Source organism: Pteropus alecto, unplaced genomic scaffold, assembly GCF_000325575.1.
Source record: "Pteropus alecto unplaced genomic scaffold, ASM32557v1 scaffold109, whole genome shotgun sequence".
NCBI lineage: Eukaryota > Metazoa > Chordata > Mammalia > Chiroptera > Pteropodidae > Pteropus > Pteropus alecto.
This window is the reverse complement of record NW_006494608.1, coordinates 1263963-1282162: the sequence shown is the minus strand read 5'-3', so window position 1 is coordinate 1282162 and position 18200 is coordinate 1263963. Positions and strand designations below refer to the sequence as shown.

Here is an 18200-nt window from a genome sequence, read left to right as displayed (position 1 = left end):
CTCCTTGATTTTGGTAACCAGTTGTCTTAATTTTTATTGTTATTGTAAGTTTTTATCTTTATGGAAAATTTTGAGAAGCACTCAGATGCTTTGATTTGGGGGTGGGTAGCAAAGTACTTCTTTGCACCTGGAATATGGGACATGCAGTTGGAAGATGCTTGAGAGACATTTAATCTCCTCTAAAACAAAATAATCCCAAGAACTATAGCATTTTTCTTTTTCTATAAGAATAAACGAATTATAAATAATGTAAATTTTTCATAAAAATTGAGTTTGCAGGACCTCTTTGCTACTACTGTTAGAAGATGATAGAACTTCATTTCTGTACATTTATCTATAATTCTAATTTATATTATTTCAGAATAGCCACCCCCATCCTTCTTTGATGCCTCTACCTCCCTGCCTCTTAATCCTGCTCCCCATCTCCGTGTCTGTAAATTAATACATAGTTTTGATGATCTCTGAGATTCTTTTTGGCTGATACTGTATGATTTGGATTTTCCTGTGTGGAAATCTCAATGAGAATGTCTTAGGAAAGCTTCTTACTAAACTTGGTCTGCTGTTACTACATACTTTTGTTTTCACTGGTCTTTATTAGGTACCCACAGTTTTGTTAGGTGAAGTTCAGAACAATGAAAAGGCATAAACCCTGCTTCTAAGGATCTTGTGATCACCAAGGGATATTGGGAAGGAAGGAAAACAGGGTTATGTTGGCTTTAGTGGCGGAAATTGTCCACCTGAATGGCATATCTCGAAGATTGGTAGGGTTATTCCATATGGCTAGAAGGAAATGAAAAGCTTATTTGCTTTTCTCTCTCTCTCTTTTTTTTTTTTTGTCCTCTATATATTCTTATCACTTTCCCCATATAAAATAAATGATGAGAGTTGATCCTGTTTATAGTATTGGGCTTAGGGCATGGGAACCTTCACCTTATTTTTTTCCTCCTTGAATTGAACATGAAATTCTGATACTACAGGGCAAAGGAGAGACCAGGTTTTATGAAGACTGCATATCTTGTGAATCTTAAGTAGAGCTCTTCAATTATTAGAGGCTCAACTTTTTCTCACTTTTCTAGTCAGTGTTAGGATAAAGAAAGCAGCTTTGGGAGATAAGAATCTTAATTCAGCAGATAGAAAGTTTGGAAGAGGATGTTGGACAATGGCTTTGAAAATATTTATTTTTGTCATATACTCATTTCTGTAATATAATACATTTATTTTAAGAAATTTAGAAAATATTGGTTATAGCTCACAATAGTGATTTTTATTTGCTATCTTCTGTGAGGGTCACAGCAACTCTGTGATTTTGGTCCTGTTATCACTAACATTCTATAGATGAAGAAACTGAAGCCTAAGAAGGTTACTATTTTGGTGTTTATTCTTTTGATTTCCCCTCCTCCCCCACATATGTATATAATAAATTACTTCCTTAAAATTTGGATCATGAAAGCAGGTTTTATAACCTATTTTTTTTTCACCTAATAAGTTGTTTCGAGAACATTTCTTTTTGTTAGTCTTTGAAAATAGGTTTTAATGTATGTGCAATAGTTAATCTTGTGAAATTTATTTAACCCAGGGTTTCTCAACCTTGATGTTATTGGCATTTTTGGCCAGAGTTTTTTGTTTTGGGAGATCATCTTCTACGTTGTGGATGTTTAGCAGCATCCCTGGCCTCTACCTACAGCTGCCAATAGCACCTTCTCCTCCCACTCATTATGACAACAATAATGTATCCAGACATTGCCAAATAAATGTCCTGGGGGGACAAAATCATCTCCAGTTGCAGACTACTTATTTAACCATGTGCATTTTATGCTTTTAAAAATAATATTTGGATATGAATTTTCTGTCTGTATGAAAAAGTAGACCCATGTCCTTTAGATTACATTTTTTAGCTCCTATTTTCTGCTACTTTTTTTAGTTAATTTATGTGTAAGTAATAGCGATATTGCTTGAAAGCAAAAAATTTAATATTATTTGCATTCGTGTAAGAATGTAATTGGTTATCTGTCACCAGTCTGATGGAAAGGCATCCTGGGAGCTTTGATCACAATTATTTTATTGTAGATGAATTTCAGTATCTCCATGTCACTTTCTTAAAGTTTGGTCTTTGAGGCAGCTATAATACTTTGTGTTATTAATGGACACCTAGAAGTTAACTCTCTTGGCTTGTTCATGTCCTTTTCTTGATATGTTTTGACATTTTAAAAAGATATGTATAAAGCCGTCTTTTCTACCAGATAGTCATCTTTTTGTGTAAACAAAATTATCTTTCTGTAATAGAACAGTTGCCTACAATAATTAATAGTTCAACTTAACCTTTTAAGGAAGTGGCATTCATTTGGCGGACTGTACACAGCTAATTAAAGTCATCATTAGTCCTTGATTAATTTTGAATCTTACATGTAGGGTCTTTTTGTACAGTTTTTTCTCATCATAGATCTACCCTTTATGGAAAAGTTCAAGATTGATATAACATGTTCAGCGATGTCCTATATTGTCCATGTACATTTAATGATACCATTATAGTTTCAAATAAGTGTTTATTTATATATTAGTTGTACAATAAAATGTTTTTGATTATGTCACCTTCGTTGGTAAAACTGTGTTGTAGTGAATAGATAGAGCTGTTGCTTAAAATTTTGTTAGTTATGTTTTTGAGACTCAAATTAGATGTTTTAATTGATTTACAATATATGATTCATTTATGCTTAAAAAATGTCTGTTTGTATTTGACACCAATTGTTATGTTTTATTTTTCTGTTCTCCCTCTCTCTTCTCTAAAAGATGATCAAAAAAATATTTTAGTCTATCATGGGCTTCGTATGAAGTGATTATTTGTAAAGAGAATTTTTTTAAAAGCAAATTTTCTAAAATTAAAATGTTCTAATATTAAATTTTGATAGTTTTTTTTTTTTTAGATTTTAAATTTGTAAGATTTAATGCCAACTATGAAGATTTTAGTTTTCCTTAAGTCAATTTAAATTCTGGAGAATTTAATGTTTAATTTAATGTTCTAGAGAAAGAAAGACTTTGTTTTATATCTTTATACCTATGTTGGTTATGGAATCGACTGTTAATAAAAAGCAAATTGATAATCAACGTGTGGAAGCTGCATTTTTAAGAATTTTCTTTTTGACAATGTTAGTGTTCCCTAGTGTATCTGGCTTTAAAATATTGGATATTTATTAAAAGGATTTATCCCTAGTTAGATGTAGTTAATGGTATGACACCAACTAAACCATTTTATTAAAATTCCTAGAGGTTCATCTGAAGTCTTTCTCATAGGTGAAGCTGGATGAGATAAATGCCATCTCCATAGAGTGTTGTTGTGAATTGTCTAGAAGTGTTCAACTGGTGGTATTTTCCACTAGTTTTAACTTAGACTTTATAAGATATCTCACTTCTCCCCTTCAGTCTATCTAGTATCATTTTATTTTGTAAAACAAAACAAGACAAAACGGTATTTTAATAAATTGTATCCAGAAATAAAATTTTAAGTTCTATATTAATAACAATAGAAAATGTAATGACCTTTCTGTTAACTTCTAGAATTCATGTAACACACACTTTTTTTAAAAAAGTAAGATCCAAGTCTTCATTTGGTCTATAACAATGGTATATAAAATGTACTGATGTGTGAAAGATACGGATAAAGTTAAAACAGCATGAAAAGTTGGTTATAAACACCAAAAAGTTTCTTGTATACAAATTTGAAACTATCAGGTAAAAAATGCATATTTCTTATTGGTATACAACTCTAAGTTAGGTGACAGGACTCCATGCAAATTTACACTATGATGTTTAGTAACAAAATAATAGTTTTTAATTGCCTTATATTTTATCCCAAAAGTAATTTTTTTACTTTGAAGTTCAAAACTCAGTAAGAATGACTGATATGAAATTTATTTTCATATAGTGTTCTGGAATCCTATATGATGGCTGAAAGGACTCGTCTTGAATTAGAAGTGCTGTACACTTAGTGAACATCCATGTTAGCTGAGGAATTGATTCTTAGTAAAGGAAAACTGCAAATTTTTCTTGCATGGGTAAATGTCACTCTGTTCATATCTTTGCTTAGCTGCAAGTCAGGACTTGTACTATTCAACTAGGTTGTCATAGAAACGCAGTTAACTGTCAACTAAGACTGTTGATGATTTTATTTGTAGGTTTGCAAGATTATTAAAATTTAACAAAAATTATTGATTTACTTTTTATTAACATGGAAATTCAAACCATATGGAAGCTTTTTTTTCTGTTTAAATTTTTTAAAGAGTGAAACTCATTATTAAATCTGCTTGATTTTTTTTAATGTTTTTTATTTAAAATGTGATATATAGTCTGTAGCAGTAGAATAACCTCTGTGAAATATATTTTTGAATCACTTTCCATTTTCTTTGTTTACAGCAAGCAGAAAAAAACCTTATAAATTCACCCTTAGCTTGCTTTTAACTTAACATAAAAGATACCTGTCAGAAAATCATGAAATGCTACATCAAGTGCCTAATATTGGAGTTTTCATTTTATTTATGATTTTTGAAGCCTGGCACAAATGCTTCAGTGAACTGTGTTGTGAAAGTATTTATTTTTGTATGTTTATTTGAGAGGAATTACTTAGTTTTCACTTATACATAAGACAGGCAAACCTTATTTACAGTAACTTTATCTAATGGTCCGTGGATGAGTGCTTTTATGCAAAATAATCTAGAGGCTAGAATTAACTTTTCACGTTGGATGCACATTTGATGTCCAGACCTGAGCAACATGTGGTATCTTATAAAGACTACCATTCAGAATTCAGTTTGTATTTAATGCATTTATTTCAGAATGTACACATCATCTTTGCATTTAATGTTAACTTTGTAATGATTTCTATTTCTTGCTTGTAGTTACATAAGTAAAAGTTTATTTGTTGCCTTTTGTGATTTTCCTGTTTCTTGGTTCTTTAGACTTGGTTAATTAGCTACCTTATGTTTTAACAACAGGTCACTTTGGATTGGGTTGATTATCATGAGTTATCTTTTTAAAGAATTATAGATCCTTTAGGTAACTACTTATACTTCCATTTGTTGCTATTAATTATTGAAGGTATTCTTGGAAAGTTAATAGTAGGCACATGGCCTTTGATTTTAATACTCTGTTACTAAATAAACAACTACTGGCTTGTATATACTTGGAAAAGAGAATTTGATAGCTCTTCATATGCATAGAATATCGATTTTTTAAAAAAATATGTTTATTGCTCTTAAAATTTAATTATTTTAAATTATTAAAAATTTTATTGTTCTTGTAGCTAGTCTGCATGATGGCCCCCAATGATCCTCACCTCCTGTTATTCCTGCCCTTGTGTCATCCCATCCCACACTGAATCATGGCTGACCTGTATGATCAATAGATTATTACAGAAGTGTCCTTGTGCAATTTTTTTTTTTTTTTTTTTTTTTTTTAGGCAAGGCACCCCTTGGTTGCCCCCCAAATCAACGCACCTTTTTTCAGTTTACAATCCCTTATTTTTTATTTTTTACGCCGATAGCACTTGGTCTTCCTTGGTGGTCTCCCATCCAAGTACTAACCAGGCCCGACCCTGCTTAGCTTCTGAGATCAGATGAGATCAGGCTTGTTCAGAGTGACATGGCCCATAGACCAGTGTGCAACTTCTGAGGCTAGGTCATGAGGCTAGGCTTCCAGTTTGCTTTCTCTTGGATCACTCACTCTGGGGAATTTACCTTTCATGTCCTGAGAACACTCAGGCAGCCCTATGGAGATGTCCATGAGGCAAGGAACTGAAGCCTCCTTCCAGCAGCCAGCACCAACTTGCCAACCATTTGAGTGAGCCATCATGGAAGCAGATACTCTAACTGCATTCAAGCCTTCAGATCATTGCAGCCTCAGTTGACATCTTGCCTGCAATCGTATGAGAGACCTTGAATCTGGTCACCCCTCTAAGCTACTCCTATATTGGTTACCCACGGAACTCTGTAAAATAATATGTATTTCTTATTTTTTAAGTCAGTAAATTTTGGTGTAATATGTTATGCAGCAAGTAGATAACTAATATACCTGCCAAAAAACACATTTTTGAACCTTTTCTATTGATCACATAGTTCATATTATTTGTAGACATAAAAATTGTAGAGGCTTCTGTTGTGACTTGTAGCATCATTTTCATTGGAAATTGGGTAGTGTGTTACTCCAGGCATTGACTTGAGAGCATTCATAACTGAATTTGAATTTTGGCTTTGTGTGTGTGTCTTGATGAAATTACTTAAAATTTCTGATCATCAGTGTTTACTGAAAATTTGTAAAATGGAATAAATATATTTAACTCTCCATAGTTTATTTTCCCTCTACCAGGATGAAATGAGATAATTTGAAATTAAGCCTAGGACAGACAGAATGTTTGATATGTCTTTTCCTTTCCATTTATGCACAAATTAGCCTCTTTTCATGTGCAGATGCAGTTCTGTGCCCCAGAAGTAAAGACTTTTGTATGCATTTGAGTTTTCAGTCTCTGCCTGGTATGTCCTGTCAGTGTTATAGTCTTCAGTAGGCCCAGCACTTTTTACTCTACAAGTTATTTTTCTTTGACTTAATTTTCTTTCTACTATGATATGCTTAGGTGTAATTTTCTTCATATTTGTCCTGCTTGGGGTTGCAGAGCAGCTTGAATTTCTGGGTTAATGTTTTATGTTTTAATAAATTCTCAGTTGTTACTTCTTTTAAATGTTGTTGCTCCTGCCTTTTCGTTTTCCTTATTCTTCTGGGACTGTAATTAAAAGTATGGTAGGCCTTCGTACTGTGTTCCACATATCTCACACATTCTTTTCTTGTATTTTTTTTAAATCTATTTTTCTCATCTAGGTTTCTCTTTGGATATATTTTGACCTGTTTTCCATTTCACTATTCCTGTCTTCAGTTTTGCTAATCATCTGGTAAATCACCTATTCAGTTTTTGATATCAGGTTTTCAGTTCTAAAATTTTTATTTGATTCTTTTTTATAGATAAAAATTTCTTGTTGAGAATTTCTATCTTTTCATCTATTTATCTATTTTTTCTTTTGTTTTTTTTTTTTTTTTTTGGAACATAGTAGTCATTGTTATATTGAAACTCTTTTCTGATAACTGCAATATCTAGGTCATCCATAGGTTCTGGTTTTTCTTTTTTTTTTCCTCTTTGATTTTTAGTCATTTGGTTCTGTCTTTTGGCATACCTAGTAATTTTTTGTTGAATCCTCAATATTATAAGTGAAAATTGTAGAGCACCCAGTAGTGTTCTTTCTCCAAGGAGAAGTTTTCTTTCTCCAAATGTCACTCATTCCTTTACTGGATATCCAGTCGTGTTGAGCTGAGTCAAAGCTAGATTGACATTTTGGTAAGCAATTCGTTGTGACCCCTGTGAACCAGGAGTTCCAATTGAGAGTCTGTAGTATTCATCAGGACCTCATTTGCTGATGGCTCCTGAACATTAATTCGTATTTCCTCAGCATATCAAGGCAGCTGGTTTGTTTGTATTTTTGAGACTTTCTATTTAGAAGTTTAGCCTCAAACATCATGTGGCTTTGCAAATTAACAGTTTTCTTATGGGTAAAAATGACTGCGTCACTCTTCCACTGGGATCTTAGCCTCTCAAGTCTTCGGTTTTGTCACCCTATCGCCACAAGTAGCAAAAGGGCTGCTTTCCTTTTTTTACCCTCAGCAGAGCCGTCTTCCCAGGTGTTCAGCCTCTTATCCTGCACCCAAAATTCGTGAATACCTCCAGGAAGAATGGCTGTAGAATGCCAGCTCACCTTTCCATGTTTTCTCCACCACCTTGGAATCTTGGTCTTTCTAGTTCAGGTTGCCTCAGCAGCCCTTTAATTGATGCCTTAGACTGATATTGCTATATATTTCATTAAGCCTTTCTAGTTATTATGTGTGGAGGCATTGATGTGCCTCAAGCTACTCGAATACTAGCTGGAAGGTTGGAAGGTGAAGATTGTATTATATTTGAAGGAGATGTCCATGAGCAGATTATTTTTGTGAACTTCTATTTTGAACCAGCTTTATTGATCACAATTATTGGTATATGCACTTTTTTTTTTTTTTTTTTGGTTTTCCATTACATTGATACAGTAAAATCTTTTTTGAATCATTATAATTTCTATAACTAAATTTGATTTATTAGTTCATGGCCGTTATAGTCAATATAGATTCCTAATTTTATAACTATGAAGAGTAAGGATAACTTATGATTCTGTATCAACGATGAGGTTAAACATATAAAGTTAGTAATAATACATATAAAACGATTAAAACATTTTTAATGCATAAGCAGGTATATTTATATGAGACTAAACAATTCATTTTCTAACAAATTAAGTAATGATTGTTCGTGATTAGTTATTTAAATATTAAAATATTTTTATCTGAAGGGGAAATATACAATTTGTTTTATATAAAATTTCCAATTTTATTTTACTTTGATTTAATTTTTTTCCAATTGAAATGAGATATTCTCAAATCCGACAAAAATATGTATACTCTTAAAATATAAAATTCATGTCATTTAGAGGTTTATTGTATTCCTGTCTTACTGCTGTGGATGTTTTATGACCATGAGGTCATACAAGTATTTTGCCCACTCACCTTTTATTGGCATATGTCTACATGGTGGGCCAGACAGTTTGCATTTAAGATGCCGAAGTTGATTACTGTTAACAGTAAGTATGTATTATCCTGTGTCCAAGTTTTGAATTTATTCTACCAGTGCAGTTGTAGCCACTGATAAACCTAGTTGGAAAAGTGAAACATTGAAGATCTTAACCATTAGTTATAGTTGTAGTTATTGACAATCATCAAGAGGACCATCTTTGGGTTCCCTTTAAGAAATGTGTTTTGAGTCTTTGACAATTTAAGTTAAATTCATGACTGCTGTCATTTTCTTTAATTTTTGTACAGGAAGAAGAGAGTGAAGAGGAGCCCAAACTGAAGTATGAAAGACTTTCCAATGGGGTAACTGAAATACTTCAGAAGGATGCAGCTAGCTGCATGACAGTCCATGACAAAGTAAGGTAGCCCTATAGCAGATTCTTCTGTAAGTCATTTCTGTTGTAAGTTTATCCCATGGAGTCTTGCTGCTTTTAGTGGTGTATTTTTTTTTTTTTACAGTAATTGTGTCTTCCTCCCTTCTTCCTCACCAAGAAAAAAATCAAAATGACAACCAAAAATATTATATATATATTTGTATTTGTACACATATATGGAGCACAGTGCAAGGGTGCATCAAGTAGAATTTAGATGATGGTGGATGTGAAAGATTTACAGGAAGTGGTCTTTGGAAACAGTATCACTTTACTCAAATCGTAAGTAGTAGAGTGGAAAAGTGTTAAGATTATAAACAATACTTTCATAAGGGTAGAAATTACATTGGAGGTATTAAGAATCATTAGAAAGGCCTCATATTATTACTTATATATTATATGAATGAATTAATATATTCCAGTCTAGGTCTTTGCTGTCACAAAGCCCCCACTAACTTTCTGAGTCTGGGCTAAGTACTGTACAGCACCCTTAGCCCATTCTTGAACTAAAACAAAATGGGTCATAATCCGACTATAGGAAGCCAAGCAGCTTCAACTAGTGCTCTGTTCTTCCCTGTGAACCCTATGAGTGAATCTTTGTCCCTCCACAAAAGACAGACTCCCCAGCTCTGATCCGTCTCCTGGCTTTATTCTGTGTTACCAGCAGTGTTGCCTCATCTTTCCTCCTCATCAGATTTCATTTCATTGTAAACTGATTCCTGTACTTGTTCAACATGTTACAGGAATAATTGCTGACTCTTGTTTTACCAGAAACCCTCTCCTTTGAGATGCTTGCCTTTTGGCTGCACCACTATCTACCCCTACCTGTTGCTGCTATCTATCTCCCAACTTCCTTGTCATTTTGTTTCACTGAAGAATGGCCTTGCAGTTCTTCAACCTGATTTATTTATTTATTTATCTATTTATCTATTTATTTTTATAAATTTATTTTTACCCCTTCTTTAATTCCCCCACCCCCACTTCCACCCCTGACCTATGGATGTTGCTGTTTCCCCTTAAGAACCAGATCTCTGAAGGCAAGGTGTCTCCTTTCACACGCTTGCGGTGTGCACCCAGGGCCTGGCATCCTTGGCACACTGGGGGGGCCTGGCGCACCCAGGGTATGGTTCATGGCTCCACGTGGGGCACGAACCCAGTACCTTCTGCGTGTAAAGCAGATGTGCTAATCACTACACTATGGAGCCACCCGTCTTCAACCTAATTTAATTCCACTCTGCCCTGTTTCATCTCCCCATTATTAAGAACACACTCTGGATGGTGTCAGTACCTGGAACTTGAGGATCTTTCAGTGCACTCTCTGTTGACTCCTTTTCTTCTTCAAATTTTGTGTTTATTTTTCTACTAATCCTGTTCTCTGACTTTACGGGGGCCCTGATCTCTAATCCATTCTTTTTAAAAAAATTTTCTAACTCCATTAAATGGTTAACTATTCTAACTTTACCAGCATCTTCAGTTCTGTTACACCCCTGTCCTTTGTTATGTCCCTAGCCACTAAAATTGTTTTTATTTCTTCTTCATTAGCTTCTTTAGCCCTCAATCCCCCTTCTCAACCACTATCCCTTTCCTTTCAGAGGATGCAGTTATTTGTATTTAATTAAGAAAATTTTAAAAAAAGGAAAAATTGAAACTATCAGGCATGATCAGCCTCAGTTCCCGACCCCTTTACCCTTTCCCAACTCATCCGAATCCATGCCTATACTGACCTACAGGAGATTTCTTCCTCTTGTTCAAGGGCCCTTTTGTTCACCACCTCATTTCATCCCTTCTCTTCTTGTGATACATACTATGTCATTGAACAGATCTAACTCTAGCCTCACGTAACCAGTAATATACTTTCTGTCTCTAGGATTTGCCTATTTTAGATATTTCATATAAATGGAATCGTATGTTGTTTGGTCTCTTGTGTCTGGCTTCTTTCACATGGCATAATGTTTTTGAGATTTCTTGTATCAGTATTTCGTTCCTTTTTATTGCTGAATAGTATTCCATTTTATGAATATACCATATTTTGTCTATTCATTCACCAGTTGATGGATATTTTTCTGTTTTTAAAACTGTGGATCTCACTTTCTGAAAACATCTTCATCATTACATCCATCTGTTATTATTTTCTTGATCATTTCTGTTACTCCCGCTGCTTCTTTCGCTTTCTTTTACTTCTACCTTTCCCTTACATGTTGATTTTCCCAAGATCTGGTCCATTGTCCACATTCCTTCTAAATTTGTACTTTTTGATTTTAAATTTCATGACCTCCGTGACCACCTACATTGCCCCTTCCCAGAATAGTGTTATTTATCCAGGTGCCTCCTAAACATCTCTACCTTTTGTTCTGTTTTTACCTGAAACTCAGCATGTCCATAATGTACTCATCTTCTTTTCTATGTAACCTTGCATTTTTTTTTTTTCTCTTTCTCATTTGGTGGCATCACCATCTCCTTTGTCTCATGCGACTCCTCCTACCCAGTCATTCCCTAAGTCCTGGTGATTTTCTTACCACCCCTACCCTAGCTTAGGCCCTCATCTTCTGCCTGTACTCACGTGCCTCTAATTTTTCTACTTAAAACCCATCTATCACCTGGTTGCCAGAATTATCTGTCAAAAATACAGATTTTAAGACCCTTGTATGATTTCATAATCTACTAATAAAATCAAAGTTCCTTAATGTGGTATGTAAGGCCCTCTATAAGGGCCTTGCCCCCTCGTAATTGGCCTTATTTCTTACTACTTTCTGCCACAGATGAGGCGTTCTGATGACAATGCTTGGCTCCTTTTACTCATAACATTTCTTCTGCCTGGATTCCACTCCCTGTCACCTACTTGAATCCACTCCCATCCTGAGCCCTTCTCTTTTAGTTCAGGCATGCTTCATTTCTTCCTGGAACTAATGCAGGCACTGCAAACCAATCTGTTTTCCTTCAGATTTCCTTTCATTCTAGTCCATTCCTAACAGTTGTTTCTGCTAAAATAATCTTCCAGAAACTTGAATCTGATTGTGTAATCCTCCTTAGAACTTTTTATTGACTTCCTGATGTCTTCATGATTTAGACACACATACTCTTCCCTTTATTTTCCTACCTTTCATTTCTCCATCAATATTCAAATGCCTCCTATTAACCAACCTTAACTGCCCCATCACCTGTCTCCTCCCCTGGGCATGAACTGGATACTCTTGCCATATAAAGCTACTTGTAATTTCTTGACTTTGTTCTGCTTCTTTTTTTAAAACTGCATAACTTTGAGCAAGTTGTATTCACTCAGCCTAAAATGGTCTTTACTACAAGCCTGCCCCATCTGCCTCAGTTTCTAGTGTCTGACTCCTTCTTCAAAGTCCAAAGTTCAGCGTAGCTAACACCATAGGGTTTTAGAGATATTCCATTCTAGGCGTACTCTTTAAATGTAATAATAATCAGGTTTTTATATCTGTCTTCATTAAACTACCACCTTTTAAAATCATGCTTGCTAACTGTCTGTGCTTACTATAGATTAGATTAGATAAATTATTACTGTTCCCTTATTACTATGTTGTGTGTTGAATAACCATTAAATGGGTGAAATGGAGAACAATCTAAACCAACTTGGCCAAGGAGCCTGACAGTCGGAACTGTAATCTGTGCTAACTTTTAGAAATGCACTCTTATCTGAGGCCCATGTTTTTATTTATGAGATTTCTGGTACAATGGAGAATATTTTAACTCTTAATTCTAACCCTAACTCTGCCACTTATTGCCTGTTTCCAGGGAAGTCACATCAACTCCTGGACTTATTTCTTCACATGTAATCGAAGGCACTTCCTGCTCTAATACTTTGAATACTATAAAAAGCTATGTGAAACATAGATGTTATACAGCTGACCACATTTGAAATGTGCTGCTGCTTTTTTCTTCTGTGGTGTCCAAAGGATTGCTTATCACTTTTACTTGTTTATATACAGAAAGCCCAATCATTCAAAGTAAAAGCAGTTATGCTATAGAGTGGTTCAGAAGGACCGGATGCCCAATCTGATAGTTTATAAAAAGGAGTCAAGTTTCTGTAATTAAACATGAAGGTGCTAATTAAATTACATTTATTCTTTGCCTGTCCTGGATTTTAAGTGCTCTCGGCTTAAAAAAAAAAGTTAGTGGTTAAAAAGCCAAGGCTTTTAATGACTGGAAAGAGAGTCACGTTTAAAGGCTTTGTATTTACATTTGTGATTTATGGCCAGTTTTGCTTTTTTTATTTTAAGTAGTCAGAAGCATTAACAAATATAATTATGACTTACCAATAGTTTTGGTAGTTAAATAAATTTTTGAAGACCTATCTAATTGGTTTATCACATTTGCATTTTAAGAGTACATAAACTTATTTCTAAAAGGGAACAGCAATAATTTATCTAATCTAAATGACTAAATGTTTTTGTAAATAAATGGTAAAGTCATAAAAACCACTTTTTTTTCAAAAATATTCTAAGGTAATTATAGTTTTAGGTTCAAACTGTAAAATCAAAATAATTATTGTATGTTTTCTTTCTGTCGTAAATATTAAATGTATTAAACCAATAATTTTGAAAAAATAAAAAAGGAAGGAGTTAATGTTTGGATAAAGTACCGTGCGTAGAACCTTTAAAACTAATGAAATAAAGTATAATTGGAAGTTCAAGTACAGCCTTCACAGAGGTGTCAGAGAATGACCCAGTAATAAAGCATTTTAAGGGTCTAGTCCCCCTTAGTTTTCTAACAAACTGAAAACAGTATTTATGAGAAGAATCAATACCATTGAGTACTTGGGGTGCAGTGAGCTTTTAAGACTCATTCTGTTACCAAAGATAGCTTCAGAATGAAGTGGAGTATTGTTAGTAGTATGTGGTTTTCTTAATTTAAATATTGTTAGAGTGTCATTGTAGAGAAAAATTTACAATTATCTGAGTCTTCTATTTCTGATTAGAATGTTCTTTTGCTTTGGAGAAAACATCCTGATTTGTTCTAAATATTCAGACTAATTTCCCCCCAGAATTACCTCTTGCCCCTTCCCTTTCCAGGGCCCAGGCATCCTGTTTTCACCAGGCTTGCTGTCTGCCCTGGATGAGTAATCGGCATGGCACCTGGTGCATTCAGGCAGGCCTGTGCCGCGGAATCGTCATACCTAGTTATGTCTGCACACCTGATGTTTTATTAACCAGTATTGATTTTTTTTTACCCAGGGGACTTTTTTCTTCTTGAAAAAAGGCAACCTTGCAAGAGTGAAAGGCATTGCAGGGGATGAATTTCTAATGAACCCCTTCTTTCCATTTTTGTTGCTCCTCTTTAATGTAGCTTCATATTTTAAGTGCCTGAATTGATATTTCATTTTAAGCAATTATATTTTGATAAATCTTTTTAAGTCATGACTTTCCGTAAGGTTATTTTTTAAAGATTGTGCTGCTTGAGTGAAATGCTTAGTAGTGCCTGTAAATTTGAGCATTTCATTTTAGATTGCAATGAAGCATGCTCACATGCAGTGAAATACAGAGAATTTGGAACTATTTGAATAATGTGTAAAATAAAAAGGAAGAAAAATCTCATGTCATTATTTCAGATAGTCCTAAAGTTTTTTCTGGTTTGTTTAGGGTTTGTTCAGAGAATTAAAGAAACAGTGGAAGTTATAAACTAATTTCATACCATAAAATGAGTATGTAGCTCAGTAATTATTTTGTGACAGAAAAGGATATTTTTTTGCATTAGAATATCAACATTTACACTCCATATTATAAATTAACTTTTATAGAAACATTCTAGTTCTGAATTTTTTCTTCTCTTGTTATAACATGGGTTTTCCTAAGAAATAATAAATACTTTGTTGTGTGTTTGTGTGTGCATATGTTGAACTTAAGTGATAGCACATATTTACACATTTGCCATAAATTAAGCTAGTTGCTTAATTGTTCCCTTCTGATTTTGAGTTCAGCTGCAGGTTGGTTGTGCTTTCATAGCTGCATTTTAATTTGCTGCCTCAGTCCATCAGGCATTGTGTACAGACCACATACACACCATTACTTGTCAGTAGATGAACGTCCTCATGAGTCATTCTGACAGCTGGCCTGCACTATCACAATAAAGTAGGTCCCATTCTGTTATTTCCCTGAAGCTGGTAACAGACTTTCTTCAAGGATTGCATATCTTCCAAGGCCTTGCAAATCACTTATGCATTAAGAATCTTGACTTTGAAAATGGTTTTATTACTAATTGTATGTTAATGTTACATTAATAAGCTGACCCGTCTTTTCTTCTTACAGTTTTTGGCACTGGGCACACATTATGGCAAGGTTTATTTACTTGATATCCAGGGGAACATCACTCAGAAGTTTGATGTAGTAAGTATACAGTTTAAAATAATGTATTAGCCAAATTTTATGTAAAAATTTGTACTTTATATTATTACATTTAGCTATTTGTTTTAATAGCATAAAGGAAGGATCTTCATCAGTTAAATTGGTGAAAAAGTAACTCTGAACTTTATAGTATATGCTAAAAATTTTAAAGGTGAACCTTGTAAAGAAAGAGGTCTACATATATATATTAAGTATTTTGACTGGGTATCTTTTATATACGAACTCCATTTAAAAATGTTTTTTAAAATTTGTTTAATTGCAATTCTTTAGTTAATTATAGTCATCTACTTGGCTTTAAACTAAGTATTTTAAACTAAGTATTTTAAACTAAATATTTTACGATACTCTTATACGTATTCTTTTAAAATTATAACTGTGGAATGTCTAAGTGAAATGTTAATAAAAGGAAAAAAATTAGTAGTGAATAATGGTGCTAATTTACACACAAAGGGATTTGTAGAGTATTTAAAGTGTGAACCCCTTCATCTGGTCACTAGTGTCAGTTTTAAGTACATGCCCCATCATCTTGTACAGATGGCACATGTAATTGAAAATCAATTAATCACCTTACTGGTTTAGTTTCTCTCTTCTAAATATATAAAGCTAATATTTTATGTGAATTATATTTATTGAAAGCGAAGATCAAGGCTTTTCAATTTTTTAATTGTGATTTGGAATCATTGAGGAGGAAGAAAATGTTGAATTCGAAGCTCGATTTCGTGTTTAGGATGTACCTTACCTTGAAAGTATCAAGGGCATCCATGGTTGTGTAAGTGTGAACATTTGGAGTGGAAAAGTTGGTCATTTTGGGAGGCAGATAATACTTTTTTGAAGAAAGTGTCAGCACTTGTCGAAAGATCCTTCATAAGGTATTGGTGTGGTTCATAAAGGAGACTAGAGTTTCTAAACCTGACACATTGTAGGTGAAAAGGAAGGGATTGCATCATTTTGATTAAAAGAAACAAAACCACTGAATGGTGACAGAAAAGGAATTATGTGCTTTAATCATACACATCAGGAAAATTGTGGGTTCTTGTTTGGCTTTAGTATCCTTTTCAGGCAAGAGGAATCTACTTTTGGCCCTCTCTCATCTACTTCCTGGACACTGAACTCTCGTCTTGATGACTTAAGCATTTGGTCTTTCAGTTGCTGTCCATTAAAATGTGGAGCTGGTGCTGGGCAGAGCTCTTTTTTGTGGTGTTGCTCATCTCTCCTTACCTTAAAAAATTTTTTACCTAATTATTCTTTTAAATTTCCTGCTCCAGTTCAATGATTCTGTAACATTCTGCTTCTAAGTAAATCTTTCTCATATTGTGTAGCAATTTCAGTATTTAATTGCTAAGATTCACGGTGTATACAGTGCTTGTTCCATTGCCAAAAGACAAACCAAGAAAAATACTGTATGAGTTTATTCATGTGTTTGTTCTCTCATTAATTTATTTAGTCAGTTCTCGTGTCTACTCAGTATACCCCTTAGGTAAATCTTCTCTGATGTCACTTTTATGTCAAGTATATCTTACATCCTTCCTCGGGTAATTTATGGTATCATCCCTAAATTCGCCCACACCTTTTTTCAGTTGCCTACACTTTATTTTATTTCTGCCTATATGACATCTTTGAAAATTAAGTTCTCTATAGTTTTGCACTCTTTTTTTTTTAGCAGGAGAGGAAGATGGTTTGGTGCTGTATTTATTTGTTCGTCTCACTCAAGATTTTGGTAGTCTGCTGTGGAAAAGTATTTTATGAGGCCCTGGCTTCTTCATGATCATTACCATATTAGGTATTTGACTTTCAGGTGACAAGTTTTAGATTGTCATTATTTTTTTGAAAGGAGCCTTAATCTTCACCTTCTCATCTCTGATGTTTTTTCCTTTATTAATTTTTCTGTTTCTCATGTTGTAGTTCCTTTGTGGAGTTCTGTATTATTCTTCTTAAAAAGGCATTCTTTCAGTTCTAAAAACACTATTATGACTTGAATTTGCTGATTTTCTTTGAATGTATGTTTGCCATATTTAACCGAGAACTTTTTTCTTCATTATAAACACAGCGAGAGTAAAACAAGTATTAGGGAAAAAAAGAGTGAACAAATACTGCTGACTTTAGTTTTCACTTCTAGGTAAAAATATTTTAAAATAAAGTTAGATAAGATAATAATATCTTATATTTGCATAACATTTTTTTATTTCCCAAAAAGTATCTCTTCATCCCATTCCTGGCATTTGTAGTTTTGATTCTAGTAGTACAAATCATGAAGCCATAGTCCGAAATCCTCACCAGTAAAAAGGGTTTTGTTTGGCAGAGGGTGAGGACATTGAGGAATCTATTTTAAAAAGATTTCCCAGATGATTTTTAAAAAGACTGACCATACCAAGTGTTTGTGAGGATGTGGACAATGTAGAACTCTCGTATACTACTGGTGGAAATGTAAAACTTTGAAAAATAGTTTAGCAGTTTTGAAAACATTAAATATGCACCTACCATATAATCTAGCCATTCCACCCTTAGGAAATGAAAGCATATGTTCATACAAAGACTTGTACGTGAATGTTTACATCAGTTTTATTTGTTATAGCCCCACAGTGGAAACAGTCTATATGTCCGTCTACAGATGAACAGATAAACAAAATGTGGTATATCTATACCATGGCATTCTACTTATCAGTAAAAAAGAATGAACTTTTGATACATGCTATAACATAGATGGGTCTAAAATTTATCATGTTAAGTGACAGAAGCCAGACTGAAACGGCTATATATTGTGTGGTTGAATTTACAT

General features: G+C 33.8%; 1 protein-coding gene and 1 pseudogene across 2 annotated transcripts in view; one reads left to right on the top strand and one right to left on the bottom strand.

The window, feature by feature from the left end:
• The window catches only part of VPS41 (VPS41, HOPS complex subunit), a 167008-nt gene that overhangs the window by 28397 nt on the left and 120411 nt on the right, over positions 1-18200 (top strand). For both annotated transcript variants that reach the window (XM_025041919.1, XM_006925337.3), the window contains exons 3-4: positions 8938-9045; positions 15329-15406. In XM_025041919.1, coding sequence (XP_024897687.1) covers positions 8938-9045; positions 15329-15406 — 186 coding nt within the window. The remainder of the gene's footprint in view (positions 1-8937; positions 9046-15328; positions 15407-18200) is intronic.
• On the bottom strand, positions 5525-5644 carry LOC112473631 (annotated as a pseudogene).